At 43.1% G+C, this 12,214-nt stretch overlaps 1 protein-coding gene across 4 annotated transcripts; it reads left to right on the top strand.

Moving 5' to 3' along the window:
• il12rb2l (interleukin 12 receptor, beta 2a, like) lies at positions 1-11,514 on the top strand. 4 transcript variants are annotated; one of them, XM_034678467.1, is made up of 15 exons: positions 1-67; positions 962-1,039; positions 2,113-2,257; positions 2,363-2,514; positions 2,621-2,763; positions 2,926-3,064; positions 3,760-3,836; positions 4,373-4,610; positions 4,744-4,938; positions 5,068-5,190; positions 5,294-5,428; positions 7,631-7,777; positions 10,372-10,441; positions 10,660-10,762; positions 10,909-11,514. In XM_034678467.1, exons 2-15 carry the CDS (start codon positions 967-969, stop codon positions 11,299-11,301), a joined length of 2,133 nt encoding a protein of 710 aa, XP_034534358.1. In that variant the 5' UTR covers positions 1-67; positions 962-966; the 3' UTR covers positions 11,302-11,514. The 4 variants fall into 4 exon arrangements, with proteins under 4 accessions (XP_034534358.1, XP_034534359.1, XP_034534360.1 ...); XM_034678468.1 differs by having other exon boundaries at positions 36-67; positions 4,750-4,938; XM_034678469.1 differs by lacking the exons at positions 1-67; positions 962-1,039 and adding an exon at positions 889-961.
• The last annotated feature ends 700 nt before the right edge of the window (positions 11,515-12,214 follow it).

Raw genomic sequence — 12,214 nt, 5'->3', positions numbered from 1 at the left:
TTCCTGAATAGACTTCACTGAAGACCTGAGAGAGCTGCAGACTGGAGGCTCAAAGGGTCATGATGAGGTACACAAACCATACTGTGTGTTACTCTGTGTGTTACTCTGTGTGTTTTACTGTGTGTTTCTCTGTGTGTTACTCTGTGTGTTTCTCTGTGTGTTTCTCTGTGTGTTTCTCTGTGTGTTACTCTGTGTGTTTCTCTGTGTGTTTCTCTGTGTGTTACTCTGTGTGTTACTGTGTGTTTTACTGTGTGTTACTCTGTGTGTTACTCTGTGTGTTTCTCTGTGTGTTACTCTGTGTGTTACTGTGTGTTTTACTGTGTGTTACTCTGTGTGTTTCTCTGTGTGTTACTCTGTGTGTTACTGTGTGTTACTCTGTGTGTTACTCTGTGTGTTACTGTGTGTTACTCTGTGTGTTACTCTGTGTGTTACTGTGTTACTCTGTGTGTTTCTCTGTGTGTTACTGTGTGTTACTCTGTGTGTTACTGTGTGTTACTGTGTGTTACTGTGTGTTACTCTGTTTGTTACTCTGTGTGTTTCTCTGTGTGTTTCTCTGTGTGTTTCTCTGTGTGTTACTGTGTGTTACTCTGTGTGTTTCTCTGTGTGTTACTGTGTGTGTTACTGTGTGTTACTCTGTGTGTTTCTCTGTGTGTTACTGTGTGTGTTTCTCTGTGTGTTTCTCTGTGTGTTTCTCTGTGTGTTACTGTGTGTTACTCTGTGTGTTTCTCTGTGTGTTACTCTGTGTGTTACTGTGTGTTACTGTGTGTTACTGTGTGTTACTGTGTGTTACTGTGTGTTACTGTGTGTTACTGTATCAGGGGAACATGTCGCTGTAACTTCAGACGGGGAAATACGACCTAAACTCAGGATGTGTTGATCTTCCTGTTTCGGCTGGTTGTTCGTTGTTCTCTCTGTCAGCATGCAGACCAGATGATAACTCTCAACTCTGCTTTCAATCCAGGTGTGATGTTAAGAATTAATCTCAGGTGTGTTCTGGTGGTCTGGGTGGTCATCCTGTCAGAGAGTTTATCTTCAGCAGGTATTCACACACACACACACACACACACACACACACACACACACACACACACACACACACACACACACACACACACACACACTGTTTACTGATATAGGCTCTGTTATAGGCTCTGTTATAGGCTCTGTTGACTGATATAGGCTCTGTTATAGGCTCTGTTATAGGCTCTGTTGACTGATATAGGCTCTGTTATAGGCTCTGTCGACTGATATAGACTCTGTTTACTGATATAGGCTCTGTTATAGGTTCTGTCGACTGATATAGGCTCTGTTGACTGATACAGGCTCTGTTATAGGCTCTTTTATAGGCTCTGTTGACTGATATAGGCTCTGTTATAGGCTCTGTTATAGGCTCTGTTGACTGATACAGGCTCTGTTATAGGCTCTTTTATAGGCTCTGTTGACTGATATAGGCTCTGTTATAGGCTCTGTTGACCGTTATAGGCTCTGCACATGTTGCAGCTGTAACTTGGTGATAGAGAACATGAAGCAGAGGGTTTGCAGATAGAGCACACCCTGTCTGATACACAGCATGCATCTAACAGATAACAGGAAGTGGTTTTGACTGAAGCAGACAGACTTCAGCGCTCATTTCCTCTAAGATTTCTCTGAAACGCTCTGCAGGAGGAAAGGAACTTTCACAAACAAAGTTACTGTTAGAACTAACAATACCGCTACCGCTGTAGTGGTTGTAAGAGTGTAACTTATACTAGCACTAGTAACAACAATGACACTTGTCCTTTAAGTGTTTGTAACAGGTCATTTTGAAGGAACAGTTATGAAAGTGACACTTGTAGAAGTACAATCAGCTTATAAGACCCAAGTGAAGGTAAGTGGTGAAGAAAGAAAGATATCAGAGCCAGTTGAAATCAACAGAGCTGATAACAGAAAGAAAGGTATGAACCAGTTAGAGGTTCATGTACTCAGAGGAGGGTTCTGGATTAACCTCAGTCCTGTAGGTACCTCTGGCATGGTGAAGACTTTGAAGATTGTTGCTCTGAGATGATGTTTGAGGTTTTTTGTGATCTCTACATTTTTTCTAAAGGTGCTTCTCTTTCATTTTTGTTTTCCCAGGTCGTCCGGCCCCTCCCTCTCGCCCTGACTGTTTTATCCCTTGTAATGAAAACTGTCAGGTAGATATCCACTGCACCTGGGAACCGGGGCTGGACCCTGAGACCCCCGCTAACTACACCCTACACTGGAAGTCAAACCATTCAGAGTAAACACAACCATAAATACTCTTTGTCTCTGTCGTCTGGTCATTCTGAAGTTTTATGGGTTTGGAAGTTTCACTCCATGACTCTCAACTCTTCTTGTCCTGCAGGCGTCAGCATGCGTTTCATGGAACCAGTCTGTACGGTTTAATCCTTCGTCGACACTTTTCCAGCCACGATAATCTTCATGTTTGGGTCCAGGTGAAGAACCAGCACGGTTCTGTCGAATCTGGAGAGGCTACGTTCAACACAGCAGAAATCTGTGAGTGAATTCAGCATAGACTCTGACATGAACAACAACGGTACCACTGGATCTTTTTTATTCTGAATCACTCTGCCTTTTAAATTCATTGGGATGTCTGTTTTAGTCAAGCCGCCTCCTCCTGAAGTCACATGGAGTGTTCGGGAGCCGTTAGAGATTTCCTGGACCTCCAGCTGTGATCAGCTGCAGCACTCTCTGGGGTCCTGTGATGTCCGACACCGGACTGGGGCTGGTCAGGACTGGATCCAGGTATTTTAGATGTTTTTTCCTGCTGTTGTTCTTCTCCTCATCTTAAACACTCAGCTTGAAATACGTCGTACACTGTAAATGTTGGCAGTGAGAGGAAAAGGCGATCGAATAGATAAAAAAAGGCTCCTACTTTAGTGGTGACTAGTTTTCCTCTCTGCACAGGAGGGGTCTTTTCACGGCAGCTTCACGTTCCACAGTCCTCGGCCCTGCTCGGTCTATGAAGTTCAGGTCCGCTGTGCCTGTGACTCAGGCTTAAGGAGTAACTGGAGTGGATCCCTTTGGAAAAGCAGCATAGGGACAGGTAAGTGCTGGTCTATGTTGTGAAACCAGATTTATTTCCTGTCCACAGTGCCCCCTGTTTGTCAGGAGCTTTTACAACTATTGATTTCAAAATATTAAAGCAGCAGTTTGCTATTTTTGGAAATACATATGGATATGTCTTTCCCAGAGTTAGTTCAGTCATCAAAGTATGATAAATACGAGGCTGGAGCCAGCTACTAGCTTAGCATAAGTCTTAAAGAAAAAGCTGTCGGGGCGCTGGTGGCCTAGCGGTCTAAGCGCCCCGCATACAGAGGCTACAGTCCTCGTCACGAAGCGGTCGCTAGTTCGATTCCTGGATGCAACCATTTCCTGCATGTCTTCCCCCGCTCTCCCCACATTTCCCGTCTCTCTTCAGCTGTCCTATCGAAAAAAGGCAAAAAGCCCCAAAATATGACTTTAAAAAAAGAAAAGATAAAGCTGCCAGTTAGCAGTTTGTGAGGTTGATTTGCAGATAAGAGACTCAGGAAAGCCCAGATACAAACACACTTTAGAAGAGCTATCGGTTCTTTAAGAAAGCCGTACAGGAAACACAGCCGTCCCAGTGTTCTTCATTTCATCAAGGTCACAAATAACTGACATACCTTTATACTGCACCTTTAAAAGTCAAACAAAAAGGAGTCTCTCCCCCCAGCAGGGTGTCCAGCATGTCTCAGTTTATCTCTCCTTGTGTCTCAGCACCGGTGGGAGAGCTGGATGTGTGGAGGGACTGTGGGATCTCTCCTCAGAGCTCTGACTGTGTTCTCACCTGGAAGGTATGATGAGTGGAGGGCGTGCAGTCCTCTGTCCTCACCCTCTCCCCTGTCCTCTGTCCTCACCCTGTCCTCCATCCTCTGTCCTCTGTCCTCACCCTCTCCTCTGTCCTCTGTCCTCACCCTGTCCTCTGTCCTCTGTCCTCACCCTGTCCTCTGTCCTCACCCTGTCCTCTGTCCTCTGTCCTCACCCTCTCCTCTGTCCTCACCCTGTCCTCACCCTGTCCTCTGTCCTCACCCTGTCCTCTGTCCTCACCCTGTCCTCTGTCCTCTGTCCTCACCCTGTCCTCTGTCCTCTGTCCTCACCCTGTCCTCTGTCCTCACCCTCTCCTCTGTCCTCACCCTCTCCTCTGTCCTCTGTCCTCACCCTCTCCTCTGTCCTCACCCTGTCCTCTGTCCTCTGTCCTCACCCTGTCCTCTGTCCTCTGTCCTCACCCTCTCCTCTGTCCTCACCCTGTCCTCTGTCCTCACCCTCTCACCCTGTCCCCTGTCCTCTGACATGTCACGTATATTTCATGTGTCATATCTGATTTTTCCAGGAGCTTCCAGCGTCCCAGGCTTGTGGTCTCATTCTAGGATATGCAGTGAGACTGTCTCACCTGGACAGCTCTGTGGTGTTTGTGAACGTCTCCACAGCTGAGCACAGAGGCCCGTTGGTGTGTGAGGAGATGAAATGTTACTTGAACTCCTCTCTGAAGGGCGTGTCATCAGTCAGCGTGTCGGCCTATAACGCTCATGGAGCCAGTGGGCCTTCTCACCTGTCTGTGCCTGTAACAGGTATCAAATATAATCCTCTCATAGTCATACCTTTGCATGATTTAGTTCCATGAATCTTTCACTTTGAGTTTTCCCCTATTTGTCTCTGTATCATATGTTCATGGTTTCAAAATAATATGTGTTTCTTATTGAGTTAAAGGGGACAAACAGAAAGGTTTTTACCTGAAGATGACTGAGGACAACCTCACTGTGTCCTGGAACTTCTCCTCCGTGCTCTCTGAGAACTTGAAGGAATATGTGGTTCAGTACAAACTGACAGGAAGTCCCCTGGGCCAAGGACTGGACTGGGTCAGAGTTTCAAACAGCAATACATCTGCTTTTTTAAAAGGTTGGTCTGATTTAAAGCCAGTCACTACATTGGGTTAGTTGTGCTTTGGTAAGGGTTAGCTTGGGTTAGGGTTAGTTAGGGACTTATTCAGACTGTGTTCAATATTCTGATGTGTGTCTCCCCCTGCAGGTCAATTTAAGAGGTACAAGCCTTACCAAGTGTCCCTCCTGACAGTATCATGCAGCAACCTGTCATCTGGTTCATCACCTGTCCAGCATCTGTCATCAGCAATTGGATTTTCCCATCAGGGCAGTCAGTATTCTCGTTCTGTTTATTTCAGATTGTATAAACTTCTTGGATCTTATCATGGAAGACAGAGATTTAGTCTTGATGTCTGTCTCCCATCACCTTCTAGCCCCATCCAGAGTCCCATCGTTTAAGGTGCAGTCCATTGCTGTCAGTGATGTGACCCTGTCCTGGGAGCCTGTCCCTCTCCTCCAACAGAATGGGATCATCTTGTTCTACCAAATAGGAGTTAACAGACACAATGGTACACAAAGACCTTTTCAGATAGACGTATACTAATAAGAAGTCCAGTTTGAGAGTTCTCTGTTTGGTGTAAGGGTCAGGGTGAGGACAGAGCTAAGCACATGGCTCTGTGGATGTTGGTGTCCGTTTGCCCTTTATTTGAGTACAGACTAAAAAATATCTCATTACCTTATAGATCACAGGAAAATATCCAAAACTAACAAAAAGTTACAAAAGGATAAAATATTCTGACTGTTAATGTTCCATAGACTAAAGTTTAGTAACCATTCAGACTCTTGTGTTTTCCAAAGGTACAGTGTGTAGTATTTAAAGGTACAGTGTGTAGTATTTAAAGGTACAGTGTGTAGTATTTAAAGGTACAGTGTGTGGTATTTAAAGGTGCAGTGTGTAGTGTTTAAAGGTACAGTGTGTAGTATTTAAAGGTACAGTGTGTGGTATTTAAAGGTGCAGTGTGTAGTGTTTAAAGGTACAGTGTGTAGTATTTAAAGGTACAGTGTGTGGTATTTAAAGGTACAGTGTGTAGTATTTAAAGGTGCAGTGTGTAGTATTTAAAGGTACAGTGTGTGGTATTTAAAGGTACAGTGTGTAGTATTTAAAGGTACAGTGTGTAGTATTTAAAGGTACAGTGTGTAGTATTTAAAGGTACAGTGTGTGGTATTTAAAGGTACAGTGTGTAGTATTTAAAGGTACAGTGCGTAGTGTTTAAAGGTACAGTGTGTGGTGTTTAAAGGTACAGTGTGTAGTGTTTAAAGGTACAGTGTGTAGTATTTAAAGGTACAGTGTGTAGTATTTAAAGGTACAGTGTCTAGTATTTAAAGGTACAGTGTGTAGTGTTTAAAGGTACAGTGTGTGGTATTTAAAGGTACAGTGTGTAGTGTTTAAAGGTACAGTGTCTAGTATTTAAAGGTACAGTGTGTGGTATTTAAAGGTACAGTGTGTGGTATTTAAAGGTACAGTGTGTAGTGTTTAAAGGTACAGTGTGTGGTATTTAAAGGTAGTGTGTAGTATTTAAAGGTACAGTGTGTGGTATTTAAAGGTACAGTGTGTAGTATTTAAAGGTACAGTGTGTAGTATTTAAAGGTACAGTGTGTAGTATTTAAAGGTACAGTGTGTAGTATTTAAAGGTACAGTGTGTAGTATTTAAAGGTACAGTGTGTAGTATTTAAAGGTACAGTGTCTAGTGTTTAAAGGTACAGTGTGTAGTGTTTAAAGGTACAGTGTGTGGTATTTAAAGGTACAGTGTGTAGTGTTTAAAGGTACAGTGTCTAGTATTTAAAGGTACAGTGTGTGGTATTTAAAGGTACAGTGTGTGGTATTTAAAGGTACAGTGTGTAGTGTTTAAAGGTACAGTGTGTAGTATTTAAAGGTACAGTGTGTGGTATTTAAAGGTACAGTGTGTAGTGTTTAAAGGTACAGTGTGTAGTGTTTAAAGGTACAGTGTGTAGTATTTAAAGGTACAGTGTGTAGTATTTAAAGGTACAGTGTGTAGTATTTAAAGGTGCAGTGTGTGGTATTTAAAGGTACAGTGTGTGGTATTTAAAGGTACAGTGTGTAGTATTTAAAGGTACAGTGTGTAGTATTTAAAGGTACAGTGTGTAGTGTTTAAAGGTACAGTGTGTAGTATTTAAAGGTACAGTGTGTGGTATTTAAAGGTACAGTGTGTAGTATTTAAAGGTACAGTGTGTAGTGTTTAAAGGTACAGTGTGTAGTATTTAAAGGTACAGTGTGTAGTATTTAAAGGTACAGTGTGTAGTGTTTAAAGGTACAGTGTCTAGTATTTAAAGGTACAGTGTGTGGTACGTTTGTAGTACGTGAAAAACACCAGCTGGAGGAAGAAGAGAGTGATTGTTTTGCTCTAAGGAATTTCAAATGATAGATTTGTTTTATGGTAAAAACTTGACAAATGGAGGATCAAACTTAACATTCATCACAGGAGCTTCTTTTCCTTGAAGGCCACCATCACTTCGCTGACAGGAAAGATGAGCAAGGGAGCGTTTCAATGTGGAATCTCACTTTTGGATATTGTTGGATATTCTCATTTCAATACACTGTACCTTTAACTGTGTTAAGTTTTCAGTAGAAATTCTCGATGATGTTAAATGAACCTTAAAGGGTTTGAAAGAGATTAAACATAACACAATAATAACTGTAACTGTCTATAAAAGCCTTCCCTGACCCTCCCTTAAACTCCTTTGTCTCCCAGTTTACAACGTGAGTTCATCCCTGACCTCCAAGCAGCTGAGAGTTCATCCAGGCCAGGAGTACGAGGTGTGGATACGAGCCGTGACAGCAGCCGGGCCGGGAGAAAACACCACTGTGACCTTCAACACCAATCCCCATGAAGACTATGGTACTGCTTCCTACACACAACCCCCTCTGGGTCTGATGAGAGTAATAATAGGCAGGACAACTGGACACTAGAAGTCAGTAGAGACAGTAGAGACAGTAGAGACAGTAGAGACACTAGAAGTCAGTAGAAACAGTAGAGACAGTAGAAACACTAGAAGTCAGTAGAGACACTAGAAGTCAGTAGAAACAGTAGAAACAGTAGAAACAGTAGAGACAGTAGAGACAGTAGAAACACTAGAAGACAGTAGAAACACTAGAAGTCAGTAGAGACACTAGAAGTCAGTAGAAACAGTAGAAACAGTAGAGACAGTAGAAACACTAGAAGTCAGTAGAAACACTAGAAGACAGTAGAAACACTAGAAACAGTAGAAACAGTAGAGACACTAGAAGTCAGTAGAAACACTAGAAGACAGTAGAAACACTAGAAGACAGTAGAAACACTAGAAACAGTAGAAACAGTAGAGACACTAGAAGTCAGTAGAAACAATAGAAACAGTAGAAACAGTAGAAACAGTAGAAGTCAGTAGAAACAATAGAAACAGTAGAAACAGTAGAAACAATAGAAGTCAGTAGAAACAGTAGAAGTCAATAGAAACAGTAGAAACAGTAGAAACAGTAGAAGTCAGTAGAAACAGTAGAAGTCAGTAGAAACAGTAGAAACAATAAAAGTCAGTAGAAACACTAGAAGTCAGTAGAAACAGTAGAAACAGTAGAAGTCAGTAGAAACACTAGAAGTCAGTAGAAACAGTAGAAACAGTAGAAACAATAGAAACAGTAGAAGTCAGTAGAAACAGTAGAAACAGTAGAAACAGTAGAAGTCAGTTGAAACACTAGAAGTCAGTAGAAGCAGTAGAAAAAGTAGAAACAGTAGAAGTCAGTAGAAACACTAGAAGTCAGTAGAAGCAGTAGAAAAAGTAGAAACAGTAGAAGTCAGTAGAAACACTAGAAGTCAGTAGAAGCAGTAGAAACAGTAGAAACGGTAGAAGTCAGTAGAAACAGTAGAAGTCAGTAGAAACACTAGAAGTCAGTAGAAGCAGTAGAAACAGTAGAAACAGTAGAAGTCAATAGAAACACTAGAAGTCAGTAGAAGCAGTAGAAACAGTAGAAACGGTAGAAGTCAGTAGAAACAGTAGAAACAGTAGAAGTCAGTAGAAACACTAGAAGTCAGTAGAAGCAGTAGAAACAGTAGAAACAGTAGAAGTCAGTAGAAACACTAGAAGTCAGTAGAAACAGTAGAAGTCAGTAGAAGCAGTAGAAAAAGTAGAAACAGTAGAAATGTTTTTTAGAAATGTTTAAGGTATCATGAGGTGTCTTCGAGCTGGACACCACCGGTGTTCCGGGTTAAACTGTGTCCGGGGTGAACTCGGGGAGAGAGAGGCTGGCCTCTTCAGGTAGACCTGTGTTGGTCTCCCTGGTGGTTAACAGGGTCAGTTCTCTCTCCTGCCCTGGGTGACAGTTGTAGTTTAATAGATGGTATTATAATCTCAGTGTAAAGGGGAGGAGTCTCCTTTGAACCATGTCTCCTGTAGGATGATGATAACCCAAAAGCAGACGATCTCGGTCCTTGTATGTTCCAGCATATTATTTTAAAGGATTATATTTAGAAGATTCTTTCTGTTTTTCAGAATAAGATAAACATTGACACAGAAAAAAAGATGGAAAAACTAAATTACATTCAAATGGTGACATGTTCAAATGTGTGACAGTTGTTCTCTGTAAATCTTGCAGGGTTAGATGTTCTATTATTTCCTGTCCTTCTTTTTTTACTAACTCAGTATGTGTCTGTCTCTCTGATTATTCTGTATTAAATGAGAACACAGCCGGTGTAACATGTTGTGAATATCTCTGAGATCACCAGTTGGAAGGTGGTGCTCCTCTCACAGCTTCAGCATGAGTCCAGCCGGTAGGTGGAGGGGCCTGTAGAGCCGAACCGCTGGGGACAGCCAGGGTGGGGTCCTCTGGTTTGAGGCTACTTCCTGTTTCATGGTTGTTGTCGTGGTGGAGGAGTGCGTGGACCCTCTCTGAGGACTCCTTTATATTCACTTTGTGCAGTTTGGCTTTTTACTGCGGGGAGATAATCTTTAGTTCGCACTAAGCTTCAAACTATCAGTTGAGATTGATGAAATGTTGAAGCTTTGAGACTCACTGTGGGTGTCCTGTAATCTTCTTTCAGTCTCCTCCTTTCATCAGCTCAGCTCTCTTTTATTCTCCTCTTCTGTTCTCCGTGATTTTAGCTTAGCTTAGCAACAGTTTGTCCAACCAGCTAACTGTTTTGCCTGACAGTTCTTGTCTGAGCCGTTCTTCCTCTCTCTTCCACTCTCTCTCTCTCTCTCTCTCTCTCTCTCTCTCTCTCTTCCTCTCTCTCTCTCTCTCTCTCTCTCTCTCTCTCTCTCTCTCTCTTCCTCTCTCTCTCTCTCTCTCTCTCTCTCTCTCTCTCTCTCTCTTCCTCTCTCTCTCCTCTCTCTCTCTCTCTCTCTCTCTCTCTCTCTCTCTGCTTGTTGTTTCAACTCTTGTTATCAAGTTTTCTCCATCTATCCATCTTTCCATGTTTATCTGTCTGCTGTAACAAAAAAAAAAAAAATCTCTCTCCCTCAGTGTACTTTGGCCTGGTCCTGCCCGTGGTCCTGTCCCTGGTCTTGGTTCTGGTCCTGGTGTCTCTGTCCTGGTGAGTGCATCTTATTGAAGGAGGGATGTAGGTTCGTCCTGTGTGATTCTCTGGTGGTACTTTGACCTTCGTTATTGAAGCGATGGTGTGGTGGTCACACTCGTTAGACATGACGACAGAAAATAAATGTGTTTTAGATCCTCGGCACTCCGTCCTGTTTTTATTCTGCAGAGGTCAAAGGTACGTCTCTTGATTTTTAATCCTTGCGTGTCCATCAGCCTTTGTCCAGGAGCAAAAACAACATGTCCTCTGATGCGTCAGTGTTTCCTCAAGGTGCCGGATCCTCGAAACAGCCACATCTTCAGAAAGGTGAAGAACCAGGTGAGACGGCTTCTGTGTGTCCTGGGAGTCCCAGTCCAAACACGGGTCAGGGTTGACACTGATTATTGATCCAGAGTTGTAATGCTCCTGCTGTACCAAACATCACTGTCAGTTACTGTGAGGGGAACTCTGTTTGCTCTCTGCAGATTAATGACTCCTCAGATTGGATCTGCGTCTGTGAGCCACATCCAAAGATCTCTCTGTTGGAGGTTGTGGAAATCCAATCCTGGGCTTTTAAATCCAGTCTGAAGAAAACCTCCAACCCTGAAGGATCCACCAGGCCAGCAGACAGAGACAGATCTTCCCAGAAGGACCGCACAGATGAGGAGAGGGAGGACACGGTCACAGGGGATAGTCAGAGGACAGACAACAAATACAGAGCAGAGGCATACAGCAGAATCATCGACTCAGACGAGGAGGAAGAGAAGGGGGAAAAGGAGGAGGGGGTGGACTGTTGTAGCTCCTCAAAAGAACTGTTGGAGACGGGTTATGAGAAGCACTTCATGCCCACTGCTGAGGAAATACTGGAAGCTGTGTGATGGACCGTCCTCTCTCAGGACGGTCCATCTCTCTTCCCGAGCTTGATCCTGTTTTCGTTTATTTCACTCTCAGATGTCCACGTCTCTTTTCATGTGTTCCTCAGGTTCTGCTGATGCTCCATACTTAGATTCTGTGTCAAACCACAGAAAAAGTGAATAAAATGTACAAATTCATGATGTTGGGAAGAGGATTAAAATCTATGTACAACTGTATATTTGTTATTTCTTCATCAGGGCTGTTTAGTTTTCTTTTTAACTTCATCTGCGTTGGAGTCGTACGGTTTGGGAGGTGACTGGCGTATAAAGTCTATAGTGTTCGAAAGCTGTGACTAGGTTACGATCTCTGTGACGTCACCCGTCTGTTCCCGAAGCCCTGTTTTGAAGCCGATTGTCGGCCATATTGGAAATGCTGACTTCACCTAACTTCTGTGGAGCGAGGGTGAGGTAAAGAGGCGGGCCTTCAGCCTCCTCGCTAACAGCTACAGTGTTCCCGCCTGTCAATCTAGTCAGCCACGCCCTTTAAGGTGTAAACATTTTGAAGTTTAATATCTTCTGAACTGCCAAGTTATGAAATAAGTCACCCCATACAGTGTGTGCTGACAGAGAAATGAGCTCTTCAGACCTGTTTTTTAAACCAGGCGGTAAACATGTTTATTTAAAGATTGGCTCTTTGAATGGGTGTGTATGTGGCTTCCTGTGTTTCTGCAGCCACCCTCAAGTGGACGCTTCACATTCAGCCCGGAGGTTGCTGCTTGGTGGTAGTATTCAGTGTAGGAGAAGACACTGTGGATACATCAGATACTGAGCGGGGTTACGTCGACAGTCAGGAGTCAACAGGAAAAGTAAACGTTTCAGAGGATGAAGGAATGTTTGCAACAAGTGATTTTTATAAAGAAAAAATGTGTGAAAATAA

The sequence above is a fragment of the Notolabrus celidotus genome, unplaced genomic scaffold, assembly GCF_009762535.1.
Source record: "Notolabrus celidotus isolate fNotCel1 unplaced genomic scaffold, fNotCel1.pri scaffold_157_arrow_ctg1, whole genome shotgun sequence".
Lineage (NCBI taxonomy): Eukaryota > Metazoa > Chordata > Actinopteri > Labriformes > Labridae > Notolabrus > Notolabrus celidotus.
Note: the sequence above shows the minus strand (reverse complement) of the source record. Positions and strands in the feature narration are given on the sequence as shown.